Here is a 25,320-nt window from a genome sequence, read left to right as displayed (position 1 = left end):
CACGACAGAAGGGATTATCTTTTTTTTTTTTTAATTCATCCATTGCTGTATTTCTAGTGCCTGGAATTGTACCTGGCACATAGTAGGTGTTCAATAAATATTTGTAGAGTGAAAGTTTGAATGCACTGTAGGAGAGCAGAGAACCCCTGGGCTGCCTTTAGGATTTTAATGGGCCCCTTAGGGATGGGTTGGGCTTGACAATTCACTGAAGGGTAGAGGAGGAAACAGCCCAAAATGAGAGAACACACATAAGGGCAAGGAGGAACCAGTAGGTACACAGTGTTGATGTGTCTGGTCTAGAAAACAAACCAGTAACCACCCCGCTTTATTTATTGAACTCGCAATGATGTCCCCTTGGCCCCCCTCCCCCTCATCACTCATTTGGTCTGGGTGAGACCCAAGGCAGAGTTGTTGGGGGAAGGCTGGCTGATACACACATTCTTCGGTACTGGTATCAAAACAGCCCAGCGAAAATAGCCAGCCTCAGGGACACATGGGCAGCTGTGAAAGTTCCGCTATTCCAAGGATTAGAATTCAGTTTATGGCTTGTCCAGGGCTCTTACGCCCTCTACCCTTCATTCCTATTCTTGGTGTTTCACCACTGGGTTTTTACTCCTATGGAGATTGGAAACATAATAAATCAGCATGTATATTAATTTGTGCGATATCAAGAGCTCTGGTTGGCACTGGAGGCACCTTTCAGATAGGCCATTGGAGCACGGAGAATGAGCTTTACCTGTGACCAGATGCAGTCTAGTCTGAAGCATGGAAGGGACATGGCAGTATCCACGTGACTTGGTCTGAAGGCACAGGTGCCCTCTGGCCATCACAATGCCTTGAAATTCACCATTCAGTTCATCCTGTGGGTTCAGAGGCTCTCCTTTGTCCTCATTAAAATCACTGCTCTAGGAGTACGTCATAAGGCAGTCCACCACCTGCACTTGAAAGGGTCTGGCTGAGTTTAGACTCCATGGGAGTATAAGTATGGTGAAATGTGGAGGAGCTTCAGTGGGCAGAAGGGAAGAGGACAGTATAAGTTGAGGGAAAGGAAATCCTAGGGCAAAATACCTCTAAAAACCAAAATTGGTCAAAGGGAGAGATAAAGTTTGAAATCCATTTATTGCTTACAAACTGCAGTCCAGGCCCTTCTCTCTTTCCTGCTCCAGCAGAAGCAAAACCAGCCTTCCCCTCACCTCTCAGGTACAGATAAGCCCTCCTGTTGCCCAAGTAATTACCCATTGATATGGACATGAACTTCTCTCCACCCTTGAGGAATGATGCAAATGCACTAAAGCCATACTTCTGTCCACCTCTGAACACCTATTGATATGCAGATGTACTGAAGCCCAGCAAGATATTTGGAAATACTACAGTTTTATCCACAGGCAGAAACCAGAAACCTGGGGAGCACATGGGAGCAAGTTCATGCCCTTCACAGCTTTCCAGTGGGTGTGGGGGTCCCCTCCATGGTGACAGCTAACAACCCAGGAGGCCTCAAACTGGAAGGATCTGTAGCAGCTCTTGGATGAGGGTGTGTTTCAGGCCTGCTTCCAGCATAGCGTACTTGTCTAAACAAACACCGGTTCTTTTCGGGTGGGGGGGTAGACAAAAGTATGCATGTGTACAAATTTCATAGTTTCAAATTACAAAATATTTTAAATGATGAAATATTTGAAACTATTTTAAATACCCAGAAAATAATACAACAGGCGCTCACCTGTGTGTCCACCATGTTGCTTTAACAAATGTCTGAGATCAGTTCCCTAGTTTTTTTTAACAACCTTTTAGTTTAGAATAGCTTTAGGTTTACAGAACAATTACAGACAGTACGGGTTATATACCCCCACACCCACCTTCCCCTATGTCTTGCCAATGGGTTTCAGCCCCGGGCAAGTTCGCTATGGATTCAATGTGACCAAAGAAATGACAGTGGAACGTTCTTCGGGTGAAAGGGTTATACCCAACTTTATTTCCAGGTGGCAGGTCAGTCACTAAAATCCTGTTCACTCAAAGCGAGTCTGTATGCAGCAAGCCGGTCTCTGCCCCTGAGCCCTTCTGTCTGCACAGCCATCCTCTGGGCCTCTCTGCACAGTCGTCCCACACAGCTATCCTTTGGGTCTCTCTGCACAGTCATCCTGCACAGCCATCCTCTGGGCCTCTGTCCTCAGCACTGCCACCACTCCAGCCTCTGCTCTGCTCTCCTGCAGCCTTGCAACCCTGCCACCGTGTCACACCCAGAGTATTGGGTGGAGCTCTTTATATAGAGGCAACAGTCATGTACTGCCCACAGGTGTCCAGTGAGCTAGTCAACCAGGGCCAGGTGAGAATCCTGGCCACAGGAACTCTCATTTTATCCACACTCCTCCCCTCCAGGATTCTCTCCTCTCAATCTATGTGCCCTTAGTCCTCTGCAATGGTCCCTGTGCAAGGAAGCTCGAACATTGTTCTCCAGCCTCTCCAGAAAAAAGTCCTGCAGACACACAGGCCAGACTCATGGCTCTGTCTCTGACCTCTGCCTTTTTGGTCTTAATGGCTGTAACTGCTGCTCTGGTTTCAGTTGTTGCCATACCTCCAGTAAGATCCTATTTGGCTTCCCATCTAATTTCCTTCCATCTACTCCTGCCTGTATCAAATCAACCCACATCTGGGTCCTTGTAACCCTCACAGAGCCCCTCAAACTTCTCCTGTGAGTAACAGGTCTTATTTCTTTCCTGGTTGTCATTGCTTCAGCTACTGTACGTGTCACCTCGCATTTTGTAATCGCTGCCTCAAGGTGGGCTGCACTGTCAGGGAATCCACCCCTAAGTCCCGCAGCCACCAGCTCAGCCTGAGTATAGGGGCGGACCATAGAGTGCTCCATGACCTGGGGAGGGGGCTGCTCCTCTCCTTGGGGAACTTTGAGCTGCAGGGTCTTTATTTTCTTTACAACCACTGGGTGTGCTTTCAATACAGGAGGTGCCAGTGCCTCCAGCACCACCCCTTCATCCTTCCCCAGCTCCTCAATTTCTGGGGCTGATGGCACCTTTCTCTCCCCTCCCCCGAGTGCCTCCTCTGCTACTGTGCCTTGCAACAGTGCCGGCTCAGTCTTCAGAATCTCTCTTACCTTCACCTCAATGCTTCGCAGCTGACGTTCTCATGCCACCTCCGCCTGTGCTTCCCTCAGGAGTTTGTCTTTTTCCTTGATGGCCTCTGCCTCCTTCAGAACACCTGGCAGCACTGCCATCTTGTCTCCAATGGCACCTTGCTGCTGGTGCTCCCGTGCTGCCTCCTTCCACATCAATACCATCTCCCTCCTCAGGGAATCCACAGAGGTTTGCATCTCATGTTCTCGTGCCACCATTTCTTGGGTCTCCTCTGTAGACCTTTTTAATACTGTGAGAAGCAGCCAACCCACAGTCCCCGCTGCCTCATGGGCACTCTGCTTCTGAAAGAATCTGCTTATTATACCAAGGGCCACTCCTACTGCCTCAGGTGTCACCTCCACTTGCCTCCAGTCCTGGGGTGGGGCCCAGTCCTCTAGGAGGCAAGCCACCTCAGACCACATACCCATTGAGGGATGATGCACTGTCTCCCCATTCACAGGGGCAGCCAGCTGAAGCAACCCTCCCATAAAGGCAGCCTGTCTTTTTCCTTGATGAACAATGAACCCTGCCGACTACGCCAATTGTCTTGCCTATTTATTAACATCTTACACTAATGTGGTATCTTTGTTACAGTTATGAACCAAATGGACAATGAACTGTAGTTCATACTCTATTCAGATCCTTAGCTTTTGCCTGCTGTCCTTTTTCTGTTCCAGGATCCCATCCAGGATACTGCGTTACATTTAGCCATTCTGTCATTTCATAGAGCCATTATGTCACTATGGCTTGTATGTAAATGTAAGGCTCTATAATTACTGTGTGGGTGAGCCTTCCATCTTTATGCCACTCTCTTCCTAATAAGGAGGCTTTTCTCAGAAGCCACAATTTCCTGTTTACTTAGTCTCGAGGAACTCCTTGAAGATTAACTGTTTCACAGCCCAAAAGTATTTCATGCCCAAATTTATCACTACGAGTTAGAATCCAGAGGACATGGAGAGAGACTCCCTCTGGGTTATTGCCACGACTCCACTCGTGCCGCTGCTCACTGGCTCGTGTGATTGGAGGGGGGCCAAAGGGCTGGCAATCATTCCTCCTTCCCAATTCTGGGAACCAGTAACCCGTGCCCTCTTGGGAAACCGAGGCACCAGGTGTTTTCTAATTCCTTACCTTTGTCTTTTAAGCAAGGAATCTCTTAAGTGAGAATAGCTGAGAAAAGCAAGCATTTTTTTCCCTGAGGAACTAGTATTGCATCTATTTGGGTGGCTATTAGAAGCTTGGATTTTAAACCACTGTATTTTTACAGCTGTAGAATCTAGTGCCTGAGTTGCTTTAACAAGCAGCCATAGGTTTATTTTCTGGCCTAAGTCTGCAACTGGTGCTCCGGGAAAATTTGATCTTGGGCCTATTTCTAGGAAAGTGTTCTGTAATTTTTTTATTTAATGTTGATGGCAGTCTGCTGTTCTTCCTGGCCACACCTTAATTCTAAATGGTAGTCAGCATGTGATAGATGATTCAGATACTTAAGCCATGAAAATTAAAGATTGCCGAGTGAATAGGGAGTCCAGTGGGCTCTTTCCTTAGCTCTGGTCTGTGGGCAACAATCAGATAGGATTAAAAACTGGCTCAGTCCCACCTTTCCCACAGTATTACTGTTGTTAGCCACAAAGTCAGGGATGCCTTCAGCCCAGGTGGTGTTACTATGTGATGCCTCACCTAAGATAACTAGGCTGCTGTAGTCATTTTTAGTACAGTGATCTGGGAGTGTGATCCTGAGACCAACAGCATCCACACCACCTGGGAACCTGAATGAGAAAGTAGGGGGTGGGGCCTGGCAGTCTGAGTTAGAACTGGCCCTCTACTTGATTCTGATGCACACTCAAGTTTAATAAGAACCATTAGTGTATAACCCCTGTTGAATGCCCCTATCTTCACCCCCACTTTCTTCTTCAGTCATTGGACATCTTTTTATTTGTTCAATTAATATATTTAGGGAGCAGGCACTGTGCTGGGTGCCAGTGTTGGGCTGGGGTGGGAGAATCAGGGGTCAACAGGCCGCAGTGCGTGTCCTCGGGGAGCTGAACACAGCAGTGGTTCTCAGCCCCTGCTTCCTATTAGTGTCACCTGAGGAGCTTTTAAAACTCCAGGTGCCTTCACTTAGTGGGTTTTTCATCCCAGATCAATTAAATCAGAGTCTCTTGGGCAGCATCCAGGTGTAAAATAGTTTATAAAGCTCCCCAGGGAGAAACGCTGGCCGCCTGGGAAGGAACACCAGCCAGGCGGTTTCAAAACTAAGCAGTAAGTGTGGACTTGGGGTGACTCAGGGGTGCAGTGATTGCAGATGGGAGGGTCACTTTACCATCTTGGGTAAAAGTTTACCAAGCTTGGGTCGGGGCAAAGGAGGGGAAGTATCTGCAAAGCTTTCTCAACGTTGTATTGAAAGGAAAACTAAAGAGAAGGTTAAAACATGGCTAGATATGGACCTGCTGGTGATATCAAATGAAGCCATGAAGGAGAATCTCAGGAGATTTGCTTTCTTCTACAGCATACATACTTCATCCTCCTTGTGTACATCTGAACTCTTATCCATTGGCAGTGGATAGCAAAGGGCCAGCAGAAGCCACACCCAGAGTGGCTGGCCTGCCCTTTGGCCCTGTACTCCTTCACTGGACATGCCTATTCAGGCTTTGCCCGAATGGCTGCCTGGACAGACACCGAGGGCTCCCACTTCTCTCCCATCTGTTTTAAGCAGCAGCAGCTCAGGAGCAGAAACCCCTCCCTCACTGGTCTGCAGTGCCCATCCTATCAACATCTTTTCTTCCCCCAAATTTTTATCTTACTTGCCATGCTTTAAGAGTTCTTTTTTCTTTTTTAAAGAAGTAAAGGGGATGTTTATGTAATAATTCCTTATTCATGAGTCTCTCCACTTTTGATTCAGAAGGTCAAGGAGACTTAATGTGAAATATTAGCTGTCTTTGCCATTTGCTGTACCCTGTTACCATGCTGTAAGCCAGAAATAGAAGCAACCTGTTTTCAATGACAGATCAAAATTTAGTGCTAAGTTGATGGTCCAGAATGAAGATTTTTAGACACAGTGAATGAAATACATACAGTGCATTTCTGGTTGTGATTTAGCTGACCAAGTAGTTCTGTTATAATTATATTATTTTTACTCCTGGAGATCATTACTCTGAATGAAAAATGCTTCAGTGTCCAGACTATTAAGATGTGGATGGGGAACATTATTTAAAACAAAATTAGTATTTTTTCTTTCTGGACTGTTAAACAGCTTTATGAGCATGTGGAGGCTAGAATATGGTTGTTAGCATTTAAAATTAAATTAAAACATGGAAATGTTCTTTTGGTTTAAAAAATAAAATAAACTTGACTGTCAGTTATTGTATGCTGCTTTCTGTGACCCATCTTTTCTTGTTCCTTAAGCCCCTTATGATGCAGTGGGGAGACATGTCTAGTAAATATACAGCCGACATAAATCTGAGGACATGAATATTATAAAGCATTGAGAAAAAGGACTGTGGGGGGGAATAGGCTGGAGGAGGTTTGTGTATCATTTTTTATGAGGGACAATGCTCTTTGAGATTGAAATATCCTTTAAAGTAAGTGTAGGTTTGATCTGATCTCTGGACCACTATGTTGTTTTCATTGACAAATATTCCCCTGGGCTCTGATTACCAAGGTGTTAGAAGAACTTAAAATGTCCTCTCACTCCCAGGCTTAAAAGGCTGAGTGTTTGTAAGGGACAGAGATGATGTAGACATCCAGCCAACTGAATAGTGTTCTCATTATGACACCTACCTCCCTGCCTGTCATATAAGAAAACAGAGGCTGATGTTTGTTGTGTTTAGAAATCCTAGAATGAATAAATATTTTCAAGAGACCAAGTATGAGATGAATGCTGTCTCTTTATCACATCTTTTCATGTAATAAAATGATTAAATCTGTTGGGCAATGCATTTTAGAACCCAGAAGTTAAAACCCAGACTTCATTAGGCGTCATTGGACTAAATCTGAAATGTAAACTTTGGAGAGACTATAATTGAATAGATTTAACCTATATTTATGGAAAGGAGGAATCTCTAGGTGATTATCTTTTCTTCTCTTTTCTCCAAAGACCTTTCTTAAACTCTGCAGGTCTCTTGTCTGTTGACTTGATTAATGAATATTTTGCCCACTAAAATTGGCCATTAATTATTTCCTTGGGTTGCAGCAATAATTACATCTTTCAACTAAAATCTAATTAGCATAATAAGCAGAAAACACCCTGCCAGGTGATGGGGGATCGTGGAGAGCTGGGTACCACCAGAGAGCTGGCTCACAGCGTGGTGAGTAGCAGTTGTCTTGTGCTGCCTCCCAGCAATTACACTGAGAGCAAAATCTCACCCCAGAATGGGAATTTCGATGAAGTAGGTCTGTAGGTGCTGTTGTTGAAAATACTACCTTGTGGCATAAAATTATGTCATTTAATAATTAAGAATCCTTTTTACCTTAATTTATTGTTCCTTTCAGTGGTCACAGCAACTTGTCAGCCTTTGTACTAAGTTCTAAGGACACACAGAAACAGGGTGCTGGCTTTGGAGAAGCTGAGTTCATCAGGAACGTAAACACTGTAGAGTATAATTCATCCTTTGAACAGACGTGTCCTAAGGAGAGTTCTACCAAGTAGGTTCCTGGAACACTTAGAGGGGAGGGGGTAACCTTTGTAGTGGACCTTGAAGAATGCATCTGAGGATGGCTACAGAGAAGTGTGGAGGAGAAGGTGTACCAAGTAGGGGAAACAGCCTACCTTACAAAGGCTTCGTCAGTACTGTTCTCTCCTGTCACCCTCTAACGACTGCTAGTGCTTTCCACTGGCTGAACCCAACCAGAGGCCAGAGGGTGTGCATACTCCAGCTGGGAGCTGAGAAGCTCAGGCAGGGGATCTGGGGAGGCAAACAGGATAATCCAAACAAAAGGCCTAGAGAGTAAAAACAAGGTGCACACAGAAGAGGGGTAGGAGTAAGGAGCTGCTGGAGGGCAGGGAGCATGCTGAGAACTAAGGAAGATGAGGACATAATCTGTATTTTACCAAAGTCTTTTATCATATAAGCAATAAAGAGCCACCTGTGGGAGTAGACTTAATGCATGATATTATTGATTTGAAATTTAACAAGATGTGCATTTTTTAAAGTCAATATTTGGGACTCATTAGTGAGTCAAAATCAATTTAATGGGTTCTCTCAAAGTCTTTAAAAAATGAAATATCAGAATGCATTGCATGTAGTGAAGTTGAGTAATGTTTTGTGAAACTTGTATACTTTTGTAGAGGCAGTGTACTGGTTACAATTTAAAATATATATCATACTGTGTTGCAGAGAAAATTTTGAGAAAACACCGAGCTAGATCATTGGCTAGAGTGGAGGTAGACTGAAAGGAGAGGATGATGGGCAGGGTGGCTGTAGACATTCGGCAACTAATATGTGTGTGTGTGTGTGTGTGTGTGTGTGTGTGTGTATTTTAAAGTGAATGTTATCTCTGCATTCCTTTTTTAAAGTCAGTACTTTAAAATATCTTTATTTTATTGAATCCACATCTAGAGTATTAAAGTAAGCTGAGAAAATTCATCAGAGTCTCTGCCTTCCATTTTCTGAAGCTCAGCTAATAGTAATGTTTACGAAATCCCAAAAATCTCCCAAACCTCTCTGAGGAATCCGATGTCTTGCGATTCCTTTGATAATGTCTATTTTACTTAAGCATTATAGAGAGTTTTTGCCTTTGTTTTGAATGTGTGATAAAATCAGTTAAATGTATCTTGGCCTATAAATTGAAAAGCTTTCCTTTTATCTATAAAGCAAACTAATTGGTTTCCAATTAGAATGGCTTTTAATAAACTCAGCTGAAAGATAGCTAGAAAGCTTTATCTCCATTGAAAAGATACGTGGCTCTGGGGAAGAGCAATTGGGGAACGTTGTGATGAGGGTCTTTACTCTTCCAGGAGAAAAGTAATGCAGGTGCATACGCATATCCACTCAGCTCCAGGAATGGCAAAGGAAAATGAAACTGAAGTTCTTTGTGCATATAACTCAGGTCACTATTTTAGTGTATAGTTCAAGCCTTCTTATCCTCATGCATTATTTGCCAGAGAAACTAACAAGTAAATATGTGGCTGTGTGGAGATTCCTGTTGAAGAGTCACTCCGAGGTGACCTTAGGTTGGCAGCTGGGTGGGGCCTTAGTATTTACACGAATCGTTCAATTAAAATGTGTGCTTCTCAGCTCCGGCTTGTGAGGGAGGCAGTGCCCTATCATTATCTCCATCTCACAGGCAAGCAGACCGACTTGCTAGAAGCTGTAGGTTAGAAATAGAACCAGGACTAGAACCATATCCTATGGTTCCATATCTAGTGGTCTTTAAATCAACCACCCGAAGGGGTAACTGATCGGGAGAGGCAGATACAGCAGCTACGTTTAATCTGTATCACAGCTTCTGGTTTTCATCAGAATTTGCCCATGTGTTTTATCCCAGTGCTTCAATCACCTGGTGCTCCTGTCCTTGAAGCACCTTTTAGGGGATGGGGACAAAGGGCCACTTGACAATTTGAGTCTTGATATTGGATATTGTGATAGGGCTAGAGAGCGATCAGGGTCAAACAGTGTGCATTTGGAAGTTATACCTGGATGTGAGGCTTCTTCTCCTGGTTGTGTGATCTGGACCTTTTCTGAGCTTTATATTTTCCTTTAGGATGGGTGTGGGATACCTATGAGATACCTCCCCTGCAGGGTTTTCCTGAGGACTGCACATGGAAAGTAGCTCATTCTATATAGATTTATAGTAGGCACTCAGTAATGGTAATGATACCTTTATTATCAATTATTGCTATTTAAGAACAGTTGTTCACAGTTGTAGTCCTATAATGTAAAAACACTAAGTGCTTTCAGACCTGACTACCTGAAATAATAACTGTGATTTATCAAGTATTTACCAAGTACCAGCCACTCTGATCTGTGGTATATATGGCTTATCTCTTTAAAACCTCACGATAACCTCAGAATGTGCAGGAACTATTAATCCCTGAATTCCCTATCAGAGAACTGAAACTTAGGCAGAGAAACTTTTCTCAAGTCACACAGTAAGTAGCAGACTGTACCCATAACTACCATATTATATTGCCTTTCTAAAGAAATTAAAGCCTTATTTTAAAAAAAAAAAGGCAACAGAAAGTTCAGGGTTGCTTCCCAGAAGTCCTTCCACAAAAGTCAAGAATGCCAGGTGCCAGGAGCTTCCCAGATACCCAAATTCACAGCAACAGCAAGATTGATCTGAGTTATAGCCCAGCATTAGCAAGTAGGATGAAGGCATGCCCTGCCCAGGAGCCTGCACACCATGCTCCTGCCTGCACTCTGGGCGTGGAGATGGAGTGAGGGATGCTGAGGGCAGCTAGGCAGAGCCCTGCAGATCCACCCTCAGCCCGGGTAAGCTGTAACTGATGTGTGTGCTTATGTTTGATGACTCTTAGGCAGAACAGTCAGGTCACTTTACGTCCAGATGTTCAGCTACTTCTCTCTGTACCCTTTTTCTTTTTTTTAAGCAACGATCCGACTTCCCTGGGAGGAATGAGGGTGACTCTTTTTTTTTTTTTGTATCATTAATCTACAATTACATGAAGAACATTATGTTTACTAGTCTCCCCACTTCACCAAGTGAGGGTGACTCTTTTAGCCAAATCCTCAACTTAACTGGTTTGCAAAATGCAAAACTAATGTGCTTTGTTATGAAATGATGTGTAACTGAGGTGAGAAATAACAGCACAGGAAAACCACACTGATTCAGGCCAACCTGACTTAGAGAAAATTCTGAGCCCCAGAATGCTTCACATGCTGTAGGCTTATTAATTTTAGGAGCCTATTCTGAAGAAAAACAATGACAAACAAAACCGAAAGGAGTCCTACTCAGGATCTTACCAAGAAGACCCTTACAGACAGATGAAAGTTTCTCATAACTCAAGGATTATTAGTATTTGGTTGGCTGTGATTTGGTTTCAAAAATACATGAAAAGACTATCTTGTCTACATAATTAAGCTTAACACTTTCTGTATAGAAAGTAAAAGATGGGGAGACCAGAGCCCCAAGTGAAGTCTGAATTTAAAAGGTTTTGCTGGATATAGATTTATGTATAAAACTTCTCAGTCACTTTGAATTATTCATTTCCAGTTTCACAATTTCTTTAGTTTGGGGGAAAATGCAATCTGGTTTAATGATTTCCCCAACCCTTTCCTGGTTTCTAAGCCTCGGAGTCTGTATTAGTGATTGTCGACCCCAGTTACCTATTTGAATCTTTGGAGACTGGTTCTGGGCATCAGAATGTTTTTAAAGCTTCCCAGGTGCTAGCGACATGCAGTTCTGATGGAGAGCCATTGCCTCTAGGGACTAGGTGGTATAGAAATGACTGAAAGCAAGTTAGAAAAACTTGCATGTAGGATTTATAGGTATCAGGTCTTAGGTATCAACATAGGAGTTTCTCCTCAGCTTGGACAGCCCTATTCAAGTCACTCACCTCTGTTTATTCCCACCACTTCTCCAGTGTCCTTCCAAGTATTTAAATCACAAAACATGCAAGTAGGGAATGATTCCTACAGTTTAGCAGAAGAGCCGATATTTTTTTACACTAGATCATTTTTATTACAGATCAATATAAGTCAGATTCTCTGGAGTCTAGTCTACTTCAGAACTGGGACCTTTTTCTTTTTTTCTTTTTTTTTTTGCTGGGGGAAGGAGAGGCCCTTCAATGCCTAGAACCCAATACTTAACATATATATTTGGCCTTCTGTAAACAGCAGTTGTTAATATTGCTTATTTTAGCATTGATTTTGTGTTTCTCTAATTGGGGCTTACTTCCTTACCAATTAATTTTCTTCTAGAATCTAGGCTTGTCCTAAATTTATATTTTGGTCAAGAGAGAGGGAAGGAGATTTCTTTAAGCGCAGATGGGAGAGATGTCACAGTGTATATAGGTTCCCCAGTGGATGCAATTCATGGTGTCAGAGCTGCCCTTTAAAGAAAAAAATCTTGGCAGTCGGGGTGGGATGGGTCACAGGGAAAAACAGAGGAACAAATGGGAACAGATCTGCATTAATAAATATTCAGACTGAGTCCCACTCTGTGTCAGTGTTTGTAGGTGCTGTTATTGCATGTAGTATTGGGTGATGGAAGTTGTGCACACTCTCATTTTTCACTTTAATTGCTTGCCTGAAAAGATCCTGACAGCTTCAAAGGTTACTGCTGGTTGCAGTGTTCATAACTCAGAAATAATATGCATGTGCAATTTGCTTCATTATTGCCCACTAATAACCAATTCTGGAGAAAGTCCTAAAGCCACCAAAGAAGCCATAATTTGACATGAAGATTTCTTCCTCTTCTTTCTCCCATTCTTTCTCAGTTTAAGAGTGAGCCACAGATGCTGTGTTGATGTGGATGTGATTTTATTGATTTTCTCTCCATAAGCATAATGTGATAAAGACAATGTTTTTAAAAATCTGTAAAAAGTAGACACAATAGTTTCAGATTAGAACTTCAGGCCCAACAAAATAAAATGGCATTCCTTTTTTCCATTTTTAAGATTTGGTTTGGCTGTACATAACTGAGAAACCCTCAAAAATCCGTGGTTTAAGTAGGAGTTTTTCTCTCACTTTTAAGGAGTCTGGAGGTGGTTAGTCAGGGAGCAGCAAGGGGCTTCACAGGATTAGGAATCCCGACTCCTATTGACTTCCATTCCCAAATTATCTCATATCCAACTAGATGGAGGAGCTCAAGTTTCTTCCAGCCAGCAGGCGGAAATAGTCCCACAAAGAAAGGTACTTGCCTTTAAGGAGGCTTCTTAGAAACCTTACCCTGTTGGCCACAACTTAGTAACGTGGCTGCGCCTGTCTCGTGGAGTGCTGGGAAATGTAGTCATTACACCAGACAGCCATGCTCCTAAGCAGCATGGAGGAAGAATGGAAAATGACTTGGATGGCAACCAGCAGTTTCTGCCTCATTATGTTAATGATAAATTCTTAAATTTTCTATGTATCATTATGCAAGTGACTAGAAAATGTAGATAATCCACGTATGAACAAAAAAACAAAACTCAAGGAGATTATTAACTAGTGTTGAACTGAGGCAGTTTGACTTATAATCCTAAGCAACAGTAAGAAGTGGGAGCTAGGGGGTTCCAATGAGAGGATAGCTATAATAGCCTTAGAGACTTGTACCAGATCATTTAAAATACTGAACTCAGGGCCCTTTGTGGCTCTGTGTCGTCGTACCCCCCTCTACCCTGCACTGCAATCTTTTATACTCACTTCCTTGTGAAATTTACCAATTACTTAGTCTCAAGTGCAGTACAACCTCTGGCTTTTCTTTATCCCTGCTAGAATTCTAGGCCTGGTAGGTCCTCAGTCAATATTTACTGATTAATTGGCTGAGTTATATGATAACCAAGTTTTTAGAGTAGTTGGGTCTGTACTATATATCATTGTTTTGTTTTGAGGAGCGTGCTCTGGTTCAAGTGCCTGCTGGAATGTGTGGCCTTATGATGGGATTTCTTCACTTCAGTTCCTATCTGTATCAGTTCTTTATCTCTCCTTTCTTTGAGGCCCAGACTTCTTGGTTCTGTAAAATGTCTTACCACACATTAGAAGCAGACCTCCTTTTCTTGTCTGTCAAACCCTTGTTGCTTTCTAGTTGCTTCCTTACTTTTGTCAGTGAGGCATTCAGATCTATAACATAAGAAAAATCTCATGTTTCCATTTCTGCTTTTACCAAGCCATGTATTTCTGTAATCCAGTTTCTCCTCCATTCTCCACACCACCACTAGTTACTTTTCGGAAACTGCCTACATCAGTTTACACCTCTGTGGGCTCTCCATTGTCTTCAGAGTTAAGTCTGAACTTTCAAACCTCCTAGGATGTGGGTCCAATCTGAATTGAAAGATTCTTGCAGTGTTCCAGACACACTGGACTTCTCAACAGTCCCTGCTTGTTTTTGCTTCTGCTCATCTGCTCAGTTTTCTATTCTAACTCACCATTTTTCCCACCTTTTGTGACTTCAGATTTAGTTCAAGGCTCATGTACAATTTTCTTTCAAGAATTTTCTCTGATTCTCAGAGAATCATGTTTTGTTTCTAAGCAGTTAGCATATTCCTCTAGATTGGCATATATCCGGGTCAGTTTTGTGTTATTAACTGAATTGTGTTGTCTGTCTTGCTCAGTTGTGAAACTGATGACCTCAAATTTCATTTCTTTGTCTACATAAAAAAGTCAGAGCTCTTATCTAAGTCCAAACAACCTCTTGTATCATTCTTTTGTAGCTTCCTAACCAGCCTGTGGCCTCTTGACTTAGAGCATAGAAAATAACAGAAATTATCATCTATAAGCAGTCTAGGAGCAATAGTTCCATTTCTTTATAATATTCATGTAGTTCTAAAGCAGGATTTTTTGACACTGGCAGTATGACATTTTAGGCCAGATAATTATAATTATTTGTTACTGGGTGGGCAGACTGTCCTGTGTATATATTGTAGGATATTTACAATTCCTGGCCTCTTCCCACTTAGATGCCAGTAGCATCTTCCCTTTAGTTGTCTTCAGACAGTGCCAGACATTCCCTCAGGGTGTGAACAAAATTGCCTACAGCTCAGAACCACTGTTCAAAAGTATCTGTTTAAATACTCTATTATGACTAAGGAATATTGGCTCTTCAGTCCTTCTGCTTTACCGTAGTACCCAAAGACCTCTCACCTATGCTTTCTGCCCCAACCTTAATGCCACTTTTACATTCCCTAACTTCACCTATGAATGATTCACTTCCTTCCCTCAAAGCCCAGCTCAGTTCCTGTTCATCAATAAATCCTTACCAAATCAGCCCTATGTGCCCCGTCCCCATTACTCTGAATTTTGTATCATTTTGTAGCCCTCCAAACATCTGTGCTTTATGGTATATATTTTTCATGTAAGTGTCTATATATGTATGCTGGTACAGTTATTTATGCATGGGTCTATTTCCTCCCGTCTGACTCTCCTTGTTGAACTGAGATGCTTATCTTTGTGTTTTTTGCATTATGAATGTCCAAGACATTCATTTATTTCTTCAGCATACATCATAATGAGCATTTATTATTTACAGAGCACTGGGCTTTGGATTTGTGGACTTTGAGATTTGGTCTCTTAAAGGACTTCCATTTTGATGAGGTGTTAAGACAGATGTGCAAATACATATGCACAGTGTATGGTAGAGATAGTATAAAGGCCTTGGAGGATGGGTAGAATTTCCTGAGGCAAACATTTTAGTCAATAGAAGTAGAAGGTGTTTTTCTATAAACAGATAGTTCCTTTCCAGCCTTGAAAAGAGGGCTTCGAGAGCCTCGGTTTCCCTGCCTTTTTATTGTCACTTAGCTTCACCTGCCAGCAGCTATGTTGTCTTCCAGATACCTGCTTATGGACTTCCCATGGGCAGGGGTGACATAGCAGCTCTTTTATGGTCTTTTGTATTACATGCTACTTGGCTCCATCATCAGGTTCATTTCCAGGGAAAGCAGACATCTGTGCATATATGTACATGTGAATGTGCAACAAATGGGACCAAGGTTTGCCCTTCCTCCTGCCTGAAAGTTTTGTATTGTGGTATAATTCCTGTAGCCCAGGGCTGCTGTATACAGATGTAAAGGTTGCATACTTCACAGGCATACCTGACAGCCAAGATTGTGTGTGGCAGGCTCTCTTGTCACAAGGTAACAATGTTAGAGCTTGGGTGGATAAATAGCACCTCAGTACTGCTGAAGTGTATGGACTGATAGTGTCACAGATACAAGGCTATACAGGGAAATATAACTTCCAATCTCTAGCAGTCTTCAGTGGCCTTAGGAGTTTGATGAATAGGTAAAGACTTAGAAAGCATCCTAGTCAGAACTGTTTATTTCTAATGATTTAATCTGCTGGCCATGCTAGAAACCAGAAAGGTTGTAGCATGCTGTGTTTGTTTAAAATCAGACTCCTAGAGCATTGTCCAAATGGTTCTTGGTTGAATAATGTTTATTCATTCACTTGTGGGGAAAGCTCAGGCTAAAAATGTGAACACAAATGCTTTTTTTTAATAGGTGGTGTTACTGTGCTGTACAGCGTCCCCGGCTTTTAGATATTTAACTCATAAAGTTTACAGCAACACATAACTGCATCTGGATTTCACATTGAATTTGGGGAGGCAAGAATCTCGCTGTAATTTGCACTGACTGCCCTGTAATGGAAATTATGGCTTGGGAAAAGTTTCAAATGACGTGTCTATAAACTAAGGAAAAGTTTATCCATTCAAAGACTGGTTATGTGCAACTGTAGGATTTTTATTTTTGAAAGGGCCATTTCCAACAAGAAATATTTCAACAGCTGAAGTAAACTAGCCATGAATTAAAACCTGGTCTTTACAAATTGTTGGTTCATCAAATTCAGTCTTAAAAGTGGAGCAAAAGTTGAAACAGAACTATGCTGGGCTTTTAAGAAAACTGTAAAGATTGTCTGGAGTCCAGTGTTAAATTTGGATGGTAGCAGTGAGCTGTCCTCAGAGGATGAGCAGCCTTTTTAATGGTCATATCACTAGCCTAATGGCACTGGGGTGAAGGGCTTCAGAAGGTCTTAGCCCTGCTGTTAACTGGATTTATGTAAGTAGGCATGTCACATCACCTCCCAAGCCTCAGTTTGTCTGCTCCTTGGCTCCCGTATCCCTGTCTCCCTCCCCACCATTTGTTTTGGTATTGCTCATTCATGTTCGAGACTTTCCCTCAAATTTATAATGATCTTTCCTTGACTGCTCTTGGCTTATACTTAAGACTGAGTCAATAAAAAGCTGACGGGAGGCTCTGGATGGACCATGGACTTAACTGTAGGGAGATCATTTAAGGAATTGCCAGATATTGGCATCAGTTTCGTCTTTGTGCCCACTTGATCAGAAGGGACTCCTGTCTGTCTGCCAGTGTTCTTAGGAGCAGTGGAGTAGGCATATTTCCACATTGATCCCTCCATTTTCAGCCCTGTACCCCCTCCTGTGTCCTCTCAGCTATGCTTGGTCTCCTGATTCTGGGTCTCTGGATACCTTTTAAGTGATTCTCCTGTCTTCTGCCCTGAACCCTCCCTTCTTTGCCTTTTACCATACCCAGCACCACCAAGTCCAGGGCCTCTCCAGGCTTCTGCAGCAGGTTCACCTCCTGGCTCTCAGTCTCCCCCACTGCAGGCATTTGAGGATATAGCTTCCTCTGCTCTCTAGGTGACTTTCCACGCCTATATGGGTTTTCCATCTTCCAAAACAACTGGCTGAAAGCACTTGTCTGCCGGTGTCTCTCCTTTCTTTCTTATATTCCTGGTGAGTTTTTATTCCTTTATTTCTACTTTAGTGAGGCCTTGGGTGGTGAAGGAAATAATTGCCCTTGATCAATCTTCCACGTTTCACCAGAATTTCAATGATCTCATCATAAAATTAATTAGGGTGTCCAATCAATAATTGTGCATCTGCCTCGTGCCAGGCACTGAACTGAGTGCTGGAGAGATAAGAGAAAGTGGGGTAATTCTTCCCCTCTGGGAAGTATGGAAAGGGAAAAGGATATACTCAGATAATGCTTCTACGGTGTCATACAGGGCCAGTGCTGGTGATGAAGCAGGGTGGAGAAGGAAGGAGGATGTGATGAACTCACCTGGGATGTTGTGGCAGGCTTTGCCGAATAAACTACAGCGGTGGCTTTACAGTTCAGCTGTTGGGGAAAGACTGAGAACAGACTGTGTCCACTAGTTACTAGTCCAAGAGAAAGTGGGGAATCCAGCTCACAGCTCCAATATCACTCATCTGGCTGGGTGGGCCTTTGCCTTACCTAGGTCTTCTGGGGCTGCAGATTGCCCACTGCCTTACCACCCACATCCTTTCAGGCCTCCCACTGTTGCCGTATATGCTTAGAAAACAATCCGGTGTTGGGAGGATATAGAATTTGAGGAAGGCCTTCTGGGGGGCTTGATCCTCCCCTCACTGCTGCCTCCCAGGCTACCAAGAGCTTATGGCTGATAGAGTCCCCATTAGTCCTATTGAGAGGTAGTATGGCTGGTTTCTGACTTTTCTTAAGTTAGAAGTAATTCCAGGTGTATAAAATCCCAGCTACATGTGGACCAGCTAAAGCATAGCCAAAGCCCATGAGCTCATTAATTAGCTTCAGTTAACCCAGCAAACAACCTTCGTAGTTTTCATTTAGGCCTGAAGGTAACACTACAAACGCCTTAACTCATGTCACATTCCAGACGCTCGGCTCGGTTGCCATCGGTTCCCAATGCCGGAGACAGCAGTCGATGGACACAGCCTCACTGACTGAACGAAGTGTTCTGTCCTGTTTGCCTTCCGTGGTCATGCGCCATTCCAGTTCCTACTGAGAAAAGGGTCTGACTGCTGTCTTTCCTTATTTCTGCCATCTGCCTCGTTTCCTGCTGCCTGAGAAGTAGTGGGCCAGTGCTGTGACACTGAGCCCTTTGCCATTTAATTGAACCTGTCAAACCACAAATCCCTTGGACCATATGAGCTACAGAGGGCTTCTCTTAGCCTTGACTCAACCTGAAGTCTGTGAATGCTTGGGGTAGTAGGAGGCAGAAGAGAATCACATCTCAGTGCTTTTCTGGGCCACACTCTTCCTCGCTGGAAATATTGGGGTTTATTTTCCACTCACTTCTAAGCAATAGAGAAGTGGTACAGTGCTGTTACATGGGGCTGCAAACAGCCACATTATGGAATGCTTTGTTGCCAGTTGCCAGCTTTAGGAGCATCATGTGGCTATGAAAAATTCAAGGGTTTTTATTCCACAGACCATTTACTAAGGATTTTATCTCTGGGCAATAGTAGCCAATGGTTCCAGTTTCATGTTTTTCTCAGTACTATAAATAAACAAGCCAGGGAAATATCTAGGAGATTCTGTGCTAGAAACATTACAATTCATATCATATTTCTTATTGTAGCAACTTACATGGGAAAAAATATTCAGTGGTGTGGCACACGGCATAAGGAAGTTCTTTTTATTGAATTCAGTAACAGCCAATGGATAGTGTTACTCCCACAGTTCATTCCGATAATGTACATTCTGTCTTCATGAGGAGTACGTCATTCCTGCTGTGAAAACCCTCATCTCTTGTTGCTCTAATCCTTGCCTGTAGAGAGTTTTTAGCATCTGACAGTTACTTTCCTGTCAGGGAGGGAGAAATAATGAAGGCAGCTATTATACTTTTACTGAATGTGAAGTGCTCAACGGTGTAATTAAATCCATAAAATGGTGAGTCATGATCACTGCACACCAGTCAGCCAGGAAGCGAGTGACAGAGCTGATGCCATTCCCCCAGTAGCACTTCTGCAGGCCTCTCCTGATTTGTGGGCACCAAGTGCCTCATTTTGTTTTAAGAACTCAAAGCTTTAATGGGTGTTCAAAAGGCTTCCCAAGGAAACACTTAATCTGAAAAAGATGTTTCAGGCCCTGTGGATTTCTGTCTGTAAGTTCTACTCTCTTGTTTGTGGCCAGAGTCTTCATTCTAGAAAAAAGGAGAATTCTGCCCGAGGTGCTTCCAGATGGTCTGGGGAGGATGTCATTTGGAAGCTTCTGGAAATCCATTTAACCACTCGTAATTTGAGGGTATGTGAGCGTAAGTCTAGCATAGGTTATAGGAGGTGGTGAAACAAAGTACAGAAGTTTTCAAAACCTCACTTTGCAAATAGAATGCAAACATTCTTGATTCTTTGTGAAATGAGATTACAGAATATAGTTTGTGTGAATGTCAGTGGCAACACTATTTATTTGAGCATTGGTGAACTGTAGAATTTTATATAAAGTTCTTTCTTCCCCTTCCCCAAAGAGGTACTGGGGCATGAAGCAGAAGAGAGTAATACAAATAAGTATGTGTGTGTACACCTACTCTGACATGCATACACATGTGCAATAATAAAAGAAATGTGGCCCCCTGTGTGTAGAGTAAGGTGTTTTTACTGAAATTGGTATGTCAGGTCTAAGTATTTATATACTTAAAATATTTTAGAAATTATATGATTTGGAAATAAAGGAAAGCTTTAGAAGATTGATGGGAATACTGTTAGACTGAGCATCAGTTACAGGAATAAGACAGCAGTGGAAGACATAAAAATGTTTATTGACCTCTTAACTTTCCCCTTTTATGCATGCATTTTAGACTCAGAATGGTGCTCTTTCAAAAGAGGGTACCTTATGTAATCCTGTACCAGGTTCCTCTGTGAAGGAATGATGTTAGCGAATCAGGTTCAGGCCCCTGTCTCAAGCTCAGCACCTTGATCACCAATGCATAAACTTGAGGTCAAACTTTCGTGAACACTTGAGAAATTTCCACACAGACATTTTCAGTCATTACCTTATTCTTTATCTTTCCCCTTTCTTTTCACTTTTGTGACTTTTGTCCCCAATCTCTTTCTTCTTACCTCACTAAGCACCCAGAAAGCCCTTGCAGGATTGGTCTGTCAGTCACCACTTGCACACATGGCCTGCGCAGCATTCCAGTGGGCCAGTTTGAGGATTTTATGCCTTTCCCTAGTGAACACTGTTCTACTGACTCCTCTCCAGCAGACACAGGTGAAGTACACAAAGCAGTCCTCTCAGAAACATGGATGTACTTTGGGGTTACAGCACACTTAGATGAGCGTGACTGCAGGTTGTATTTGAAAATGAAATTTCCCTTGAAGAATGGTGTGTCTGTAGGCCAGTGATCTACAAACAGCCTCAGTTGCATATGTAATCATTGTAGGAGGGAGAGGAAATGTTGAATTACTGATCTGTTCTCACTTGAGCTGCCAAAACCTTGAGACCTGACTTGATGGAGCCATTCAGAGGATCTTTGTCTCTTGTTTCAGAATTTGGCTTTCAAGGACCAGTTATGGCAAAGACCCAGGAAGCACAATTTCTGAATAGTATGTCTCAGAAATTCTTGGCCCGGGAAAAAACAATAAAGTGAACATGAGATTCTTAACTTTAACACCAAGAATAAAATTGCCACTACTGTCTAGTTTTAGTCTGGGAGTTGAAAGCATTGTAAATTGATTTTTATGCTATCATTTTTGCCACCTGTGCTCTGTGCCACTGTGTCTGCTCCCCCTGCTCCATCACCTGTTAATGTACTTTGGAATGAGTGTATCTTACATCTACCACGTGCAATAAACACTTCCTGTACAAAGGTGCTTGAAACATCTGTCATTACATCAAAGAAGGTGTTATTGCCAAGTGCAGCTGGACGAGTTCTAATAATGAGATGGTTTTAAACAAGGTTATAATGAAAAGAGATCTGTGTGAAACGTCTGAACCTTTTTCTAAGAAAACAAAAATGTGCTTTGTTTTCCTCCTTTTATCGTCTTACTATATACATTGTTTTTGCATGTATTTGGCACGATCATTTATATGAGAAGCTTGCGAATACATTTCTGACGGTGTGAAGTGCATTTTTTGTGTTGCGTTGGAGAAGCACCATTACAGAAGGTTGCTATGGTGCTAGACTCTGTGTCTTCAAAGGGAAGGACTCCTCTGATGAATGTTGTGTTTGTGGATTCTGAGCCAGTATGAGAATGTCTATTGAGGATCCAGAAAAGTTATAATAAACTTATTATACAATTAAAAAAGATAGGTGCTGCCCTCCAGAATGTGAATCCAAACCTAGAAAAGTATTCAGTGAATAAGAACAACACTCAGTCGATTTTCCAACTGATGGAGCTTTCCAGTGGCAGCTAATTTGTTCCAGCATCGAAGTGAGCATAATTAACAGAGACTTTCTTTCTTAGGCCGATTAACCACCAAAAACCCATGCCAGCATTGTAACTGTAAGAGTGAAAACCTATATTTATGAGGGGGATTGTGTAAGAGTTTGTGTGACAGATGGACATTTTATCACTGTTGATGTTTGGAATTTCCTTGAAAAGTAATGCAATATCTTGTTACTTATGAATGAATGAAGAAATCACTTGCTTTGCTGACTGAATTCTCTTTAAGAAGAGGTATACTAAATTAATCTTCCTCTGGGTAGCCTTTTACTTCATTAGGCAGCCTCTTCTGATGCAAAAACCGAAAAATCATAATTGTGTTTTTATTACAGATACAGATCCACGTGTGTTAGAAAAACAAGAATTACAACAGCCAACCTATGTTGCCCTCAGTTACATTAATAGGTAAGCCATTTTCAGAATTTATAGCAACCTCATCTGCCACATGTTTATTTATTAAATGCATCTTTTTAACAGAGGAGAAAAAAATGTTTTCAGTCTTAAGATATTTACAGGACATTATTTAAGATCAACCTCTGTATTGAATTTTCTTGTTTCTCTGTTGGGAAGAGGTGGGATTGTAGTTCTCTGAACACAACTGATTTATATGTTCATACTGGAAGTACTGTGTATGCAGAGTTACAATACGCTCTTTTGATTTCATAGGCCAGTTTGGGAAATCAGTGGATTTATGTTTGAGTGAAACTTAAACCCTGGAGCAAAGAGGTACTTCATGAATTCAGAATGTTGTCGGAATATCAGAATATATCAGGATATAATGAACTGAAATAATTTAATATCAGAAAGTTATTTAATAACAGCTCATCTTTTAGTAAAAACATGCTTAGCAACTGGCCCCCTGTGTGTAGAGTAACGTGCGTTTTTACTGAAACTGATATGTCAGGTCTAAGAGAGGACTTGGTGTTTCAGCCAACTCAAATAATTGAGAAGACAGTGATTTTTGGAAAGAATCTGAAATCAGTATGTTAAGAAAACACTGTACGCCCCCAAAGAGAACAAGGCAAAGCAAAAGCAATTCTAGTTTTTAATGAGAATGAAAACTCTCTGCTTGTAATTCAATGCCTGAACTTCTGTCAACTGCCTCTCTTTTATACAAGGTGAAGAATGTTTTCAGTCTCTTGGTAGCAGCACTGAGGTTCTCAGGGTATGAAGTAGAAAGCTGGGAATGAGTTATCTGCACTGTTTCATTTTAATGCCTTTTTAGGAAAACTTACTTAAATCTTGTCTAGAGAGAGCTTTGAATTGGAGTTGCCTGTGCTTAGTTTCAAGTTCTTTTATGAGGCTTGTTTCCAAAGGATTTATTAATGTAAACATCTATTTACATATTGCTTTTGGATTTCCTACTTATCAGCCTTCCCTGGGAGTGAGATAAAATATCTACAGTTTCTTATTATCCTTAATTTTTGAGATGTTTGAAGTAGAACACCTTCAAAATCACATCAGATACAAATAAAGATGGATATGCTTATCTGGATTTCTCACAAAACCTATTATTGCCAGTGATTAGCATGGATTTTGGAAAGCTGTTCTTAATACATTAGAATTATGTGAGGGCAGTGTATATGATTTAGTCTACTAATATTTGGGAATAGGATCAATAGGCTTATAGATTAATTCTGGTATTAAATAGGACTTTTAAAAAGTATGGCATTGTATTTTGGATAAAATGCTACCTTTGTATATACAGATTGGTGTAATACTAGGCCTTATTCTCCTAAGAGTCAGTGGGATTTTCATTCATTCTCTTGTTGATATTGTCAGTCACATTGGCAGCAGGAATTTATTAATTACAAGGTGTTATACTCAAGAAAGAAATATCCTGCCAGGAGTGATTTTGGACTACAAAAGAAGTTGAAGAATTAGAGACAAGACACAAAAACACCACCAGAGAACTTGGCTCAAGTATGATAGTTGAGCATAACTTGTGCAGTAGGGTATGCCCGCATCCCAAAGAGTCTAAGTGAAATTGGTGGGTATGAAATTTCTTAGATGAGTCTTCTGTGTTAAAAAAAAAACCAACCTTTTATTATTGAAGCCATAAACAGGCATATAGAAAATAAAATCAAACATCACATTCCCACCACTCAGGCATCACTACTGGTAGCACCTTAACACATATTTTTCAGATCATCTTTTAAAAATACATACATAAGTTTTAACCAAAAACTATCCATACTCTTTTACAACCTGCATTCAGTCACTGATCTCTACTTTGCCATTTCAGTACATTTGAATCTAAAATGCAGATTAGATTGCCCCAGTTGATCTAAGCAAGTTCTTTATAGCTCTTTATCTAATCCAGTGTCCAATCTAGAACATCGCATTGCATCCGGATGTTTTGCCTCTTGAGTGCCTTTTAATCTGGGATAGTTCGTTTCATTGATAGTGATTTGTTGAAGGGATGGATTAGTTGTCACACAGAATGCTCCACCTTCTGGATTTTCTTTTGGTTGTCTCCTCAAAATGTCATTTGGCAGGTTCCTCTGTCTCCTGTATTTGCCACAAACTAGAAGTTAGATCTGGAGAGGATGCGTCTTGAATGGGATGCATTGTTGTATTTAGAGACCTGAGGAGTTAGAGAATTCAGCACCTTGTGTCCTAGCTGACAGAGAAGTAGACATGCGGGGATCAACAGGTTTGCTGGTGACCTATAAGTGAAGAGAACTGTGTATGGAAGGTTGCCCAAGTCACTCTCAATTCTCCTCACTCAGGAGGCCTCTGTTGGCAGTGCCACATGCATCAGATAGTACTTAGCACACAGTAGATGCTCTGGATATCTGTTTGTAGGTGGTAAATAAACACCTAGTAAAGAATGAGAGGGCCAAGCAATGGAGAGCTACAAGGAGGAAACCTAGTCTGGCCATAGGGAAAGATACGCTAAAGGGAGTCTTCGGAGCCCTAGCTATAGAAGGGACACATTGAAATTCACAAGCCAGTACGAACTCAAGAAGAGAGTAGTAAGTGTTAGATAATGTGAAAGAAAATCAGCTTGACAGTGATATCCTGAATACAGCAGAAAAGAGTAATAATAAAAAAAAAAATTGAACAAATAGATATTTTTCTTAGACCTCAGGGGGAAATAAAGTCTAATTTTGTTGAGCAATGAAGACAGGAAAAGAATTAATATTTCTCTGCTCATATATTTGTTTATACAATTCTAGTGTACTTTTTGGCATCTCAAAATTGAGTTAGAACTTTATTTGGCAATAAGGTTAATAGAAATCCACAGAGTTAGGGTCTTTAAAATGGAGCTAGCTTTTTGGACTCGAAAAAGGTAGAAACTGGAGCCTTTATAACTATTTTAAATTGCTTTACTTCCTTGAACATATGGTTGAACAAACATTTAATTCCTTTAAAAGCAGGTCTGTTACAACATCTGGGCAAATGTTAAAATACAAATAATGAGAAT

At 41.7% G+C, this 25,320-nt stretch overlaps 1 protein-coding gene across 3 annotated transcripts in view; it reads left to right on the top strand.

Annotated features, from left to right (window-relative positions):
* Positions 1-25,320, top strand: part of JAZF1 (JAZF zinc finger 1) — a 339,131-nt gene that overhangs the window by 172,371 nt on the left and 141,440 nt on the right. For 2 of the 3 annotated variants that reach the window (XM_036897481.2, XM_057504610.1), the window contains exon 2: positions 22,223-22,295. In XM_036897481.2, the coding sequence (XP_036753376.1) occupies positions 22,223-22,295 (73 nt within the window). Of the gene's footprint in view, positions 1-19,487; positions 19,613-22,222; positions 22,296-25,320 lie in introns of those variants that run through there. The other variant, XM_057504609.1, reaches the window with a different exon arrangement.

The sequence above is a fragment of the Manis pentadactyla genome, chromosome 7 (genome assembly GCF_030020395.1).
Source record: "Manis pentadactyla isolate mManPen7 chromosome 7, mManPen7.hap1, whole genome shotgun sequence".
In the NCBI taxonomy this organism is placed as follows: Eukaryota; Metazoa; Chordata; class Mammalia; order Pholidota; family Manidae; genus Manis; species Manis pentadactyla.
This window is presented reverse-complemented; position numbering and strand designations above follow the sequence as displayed.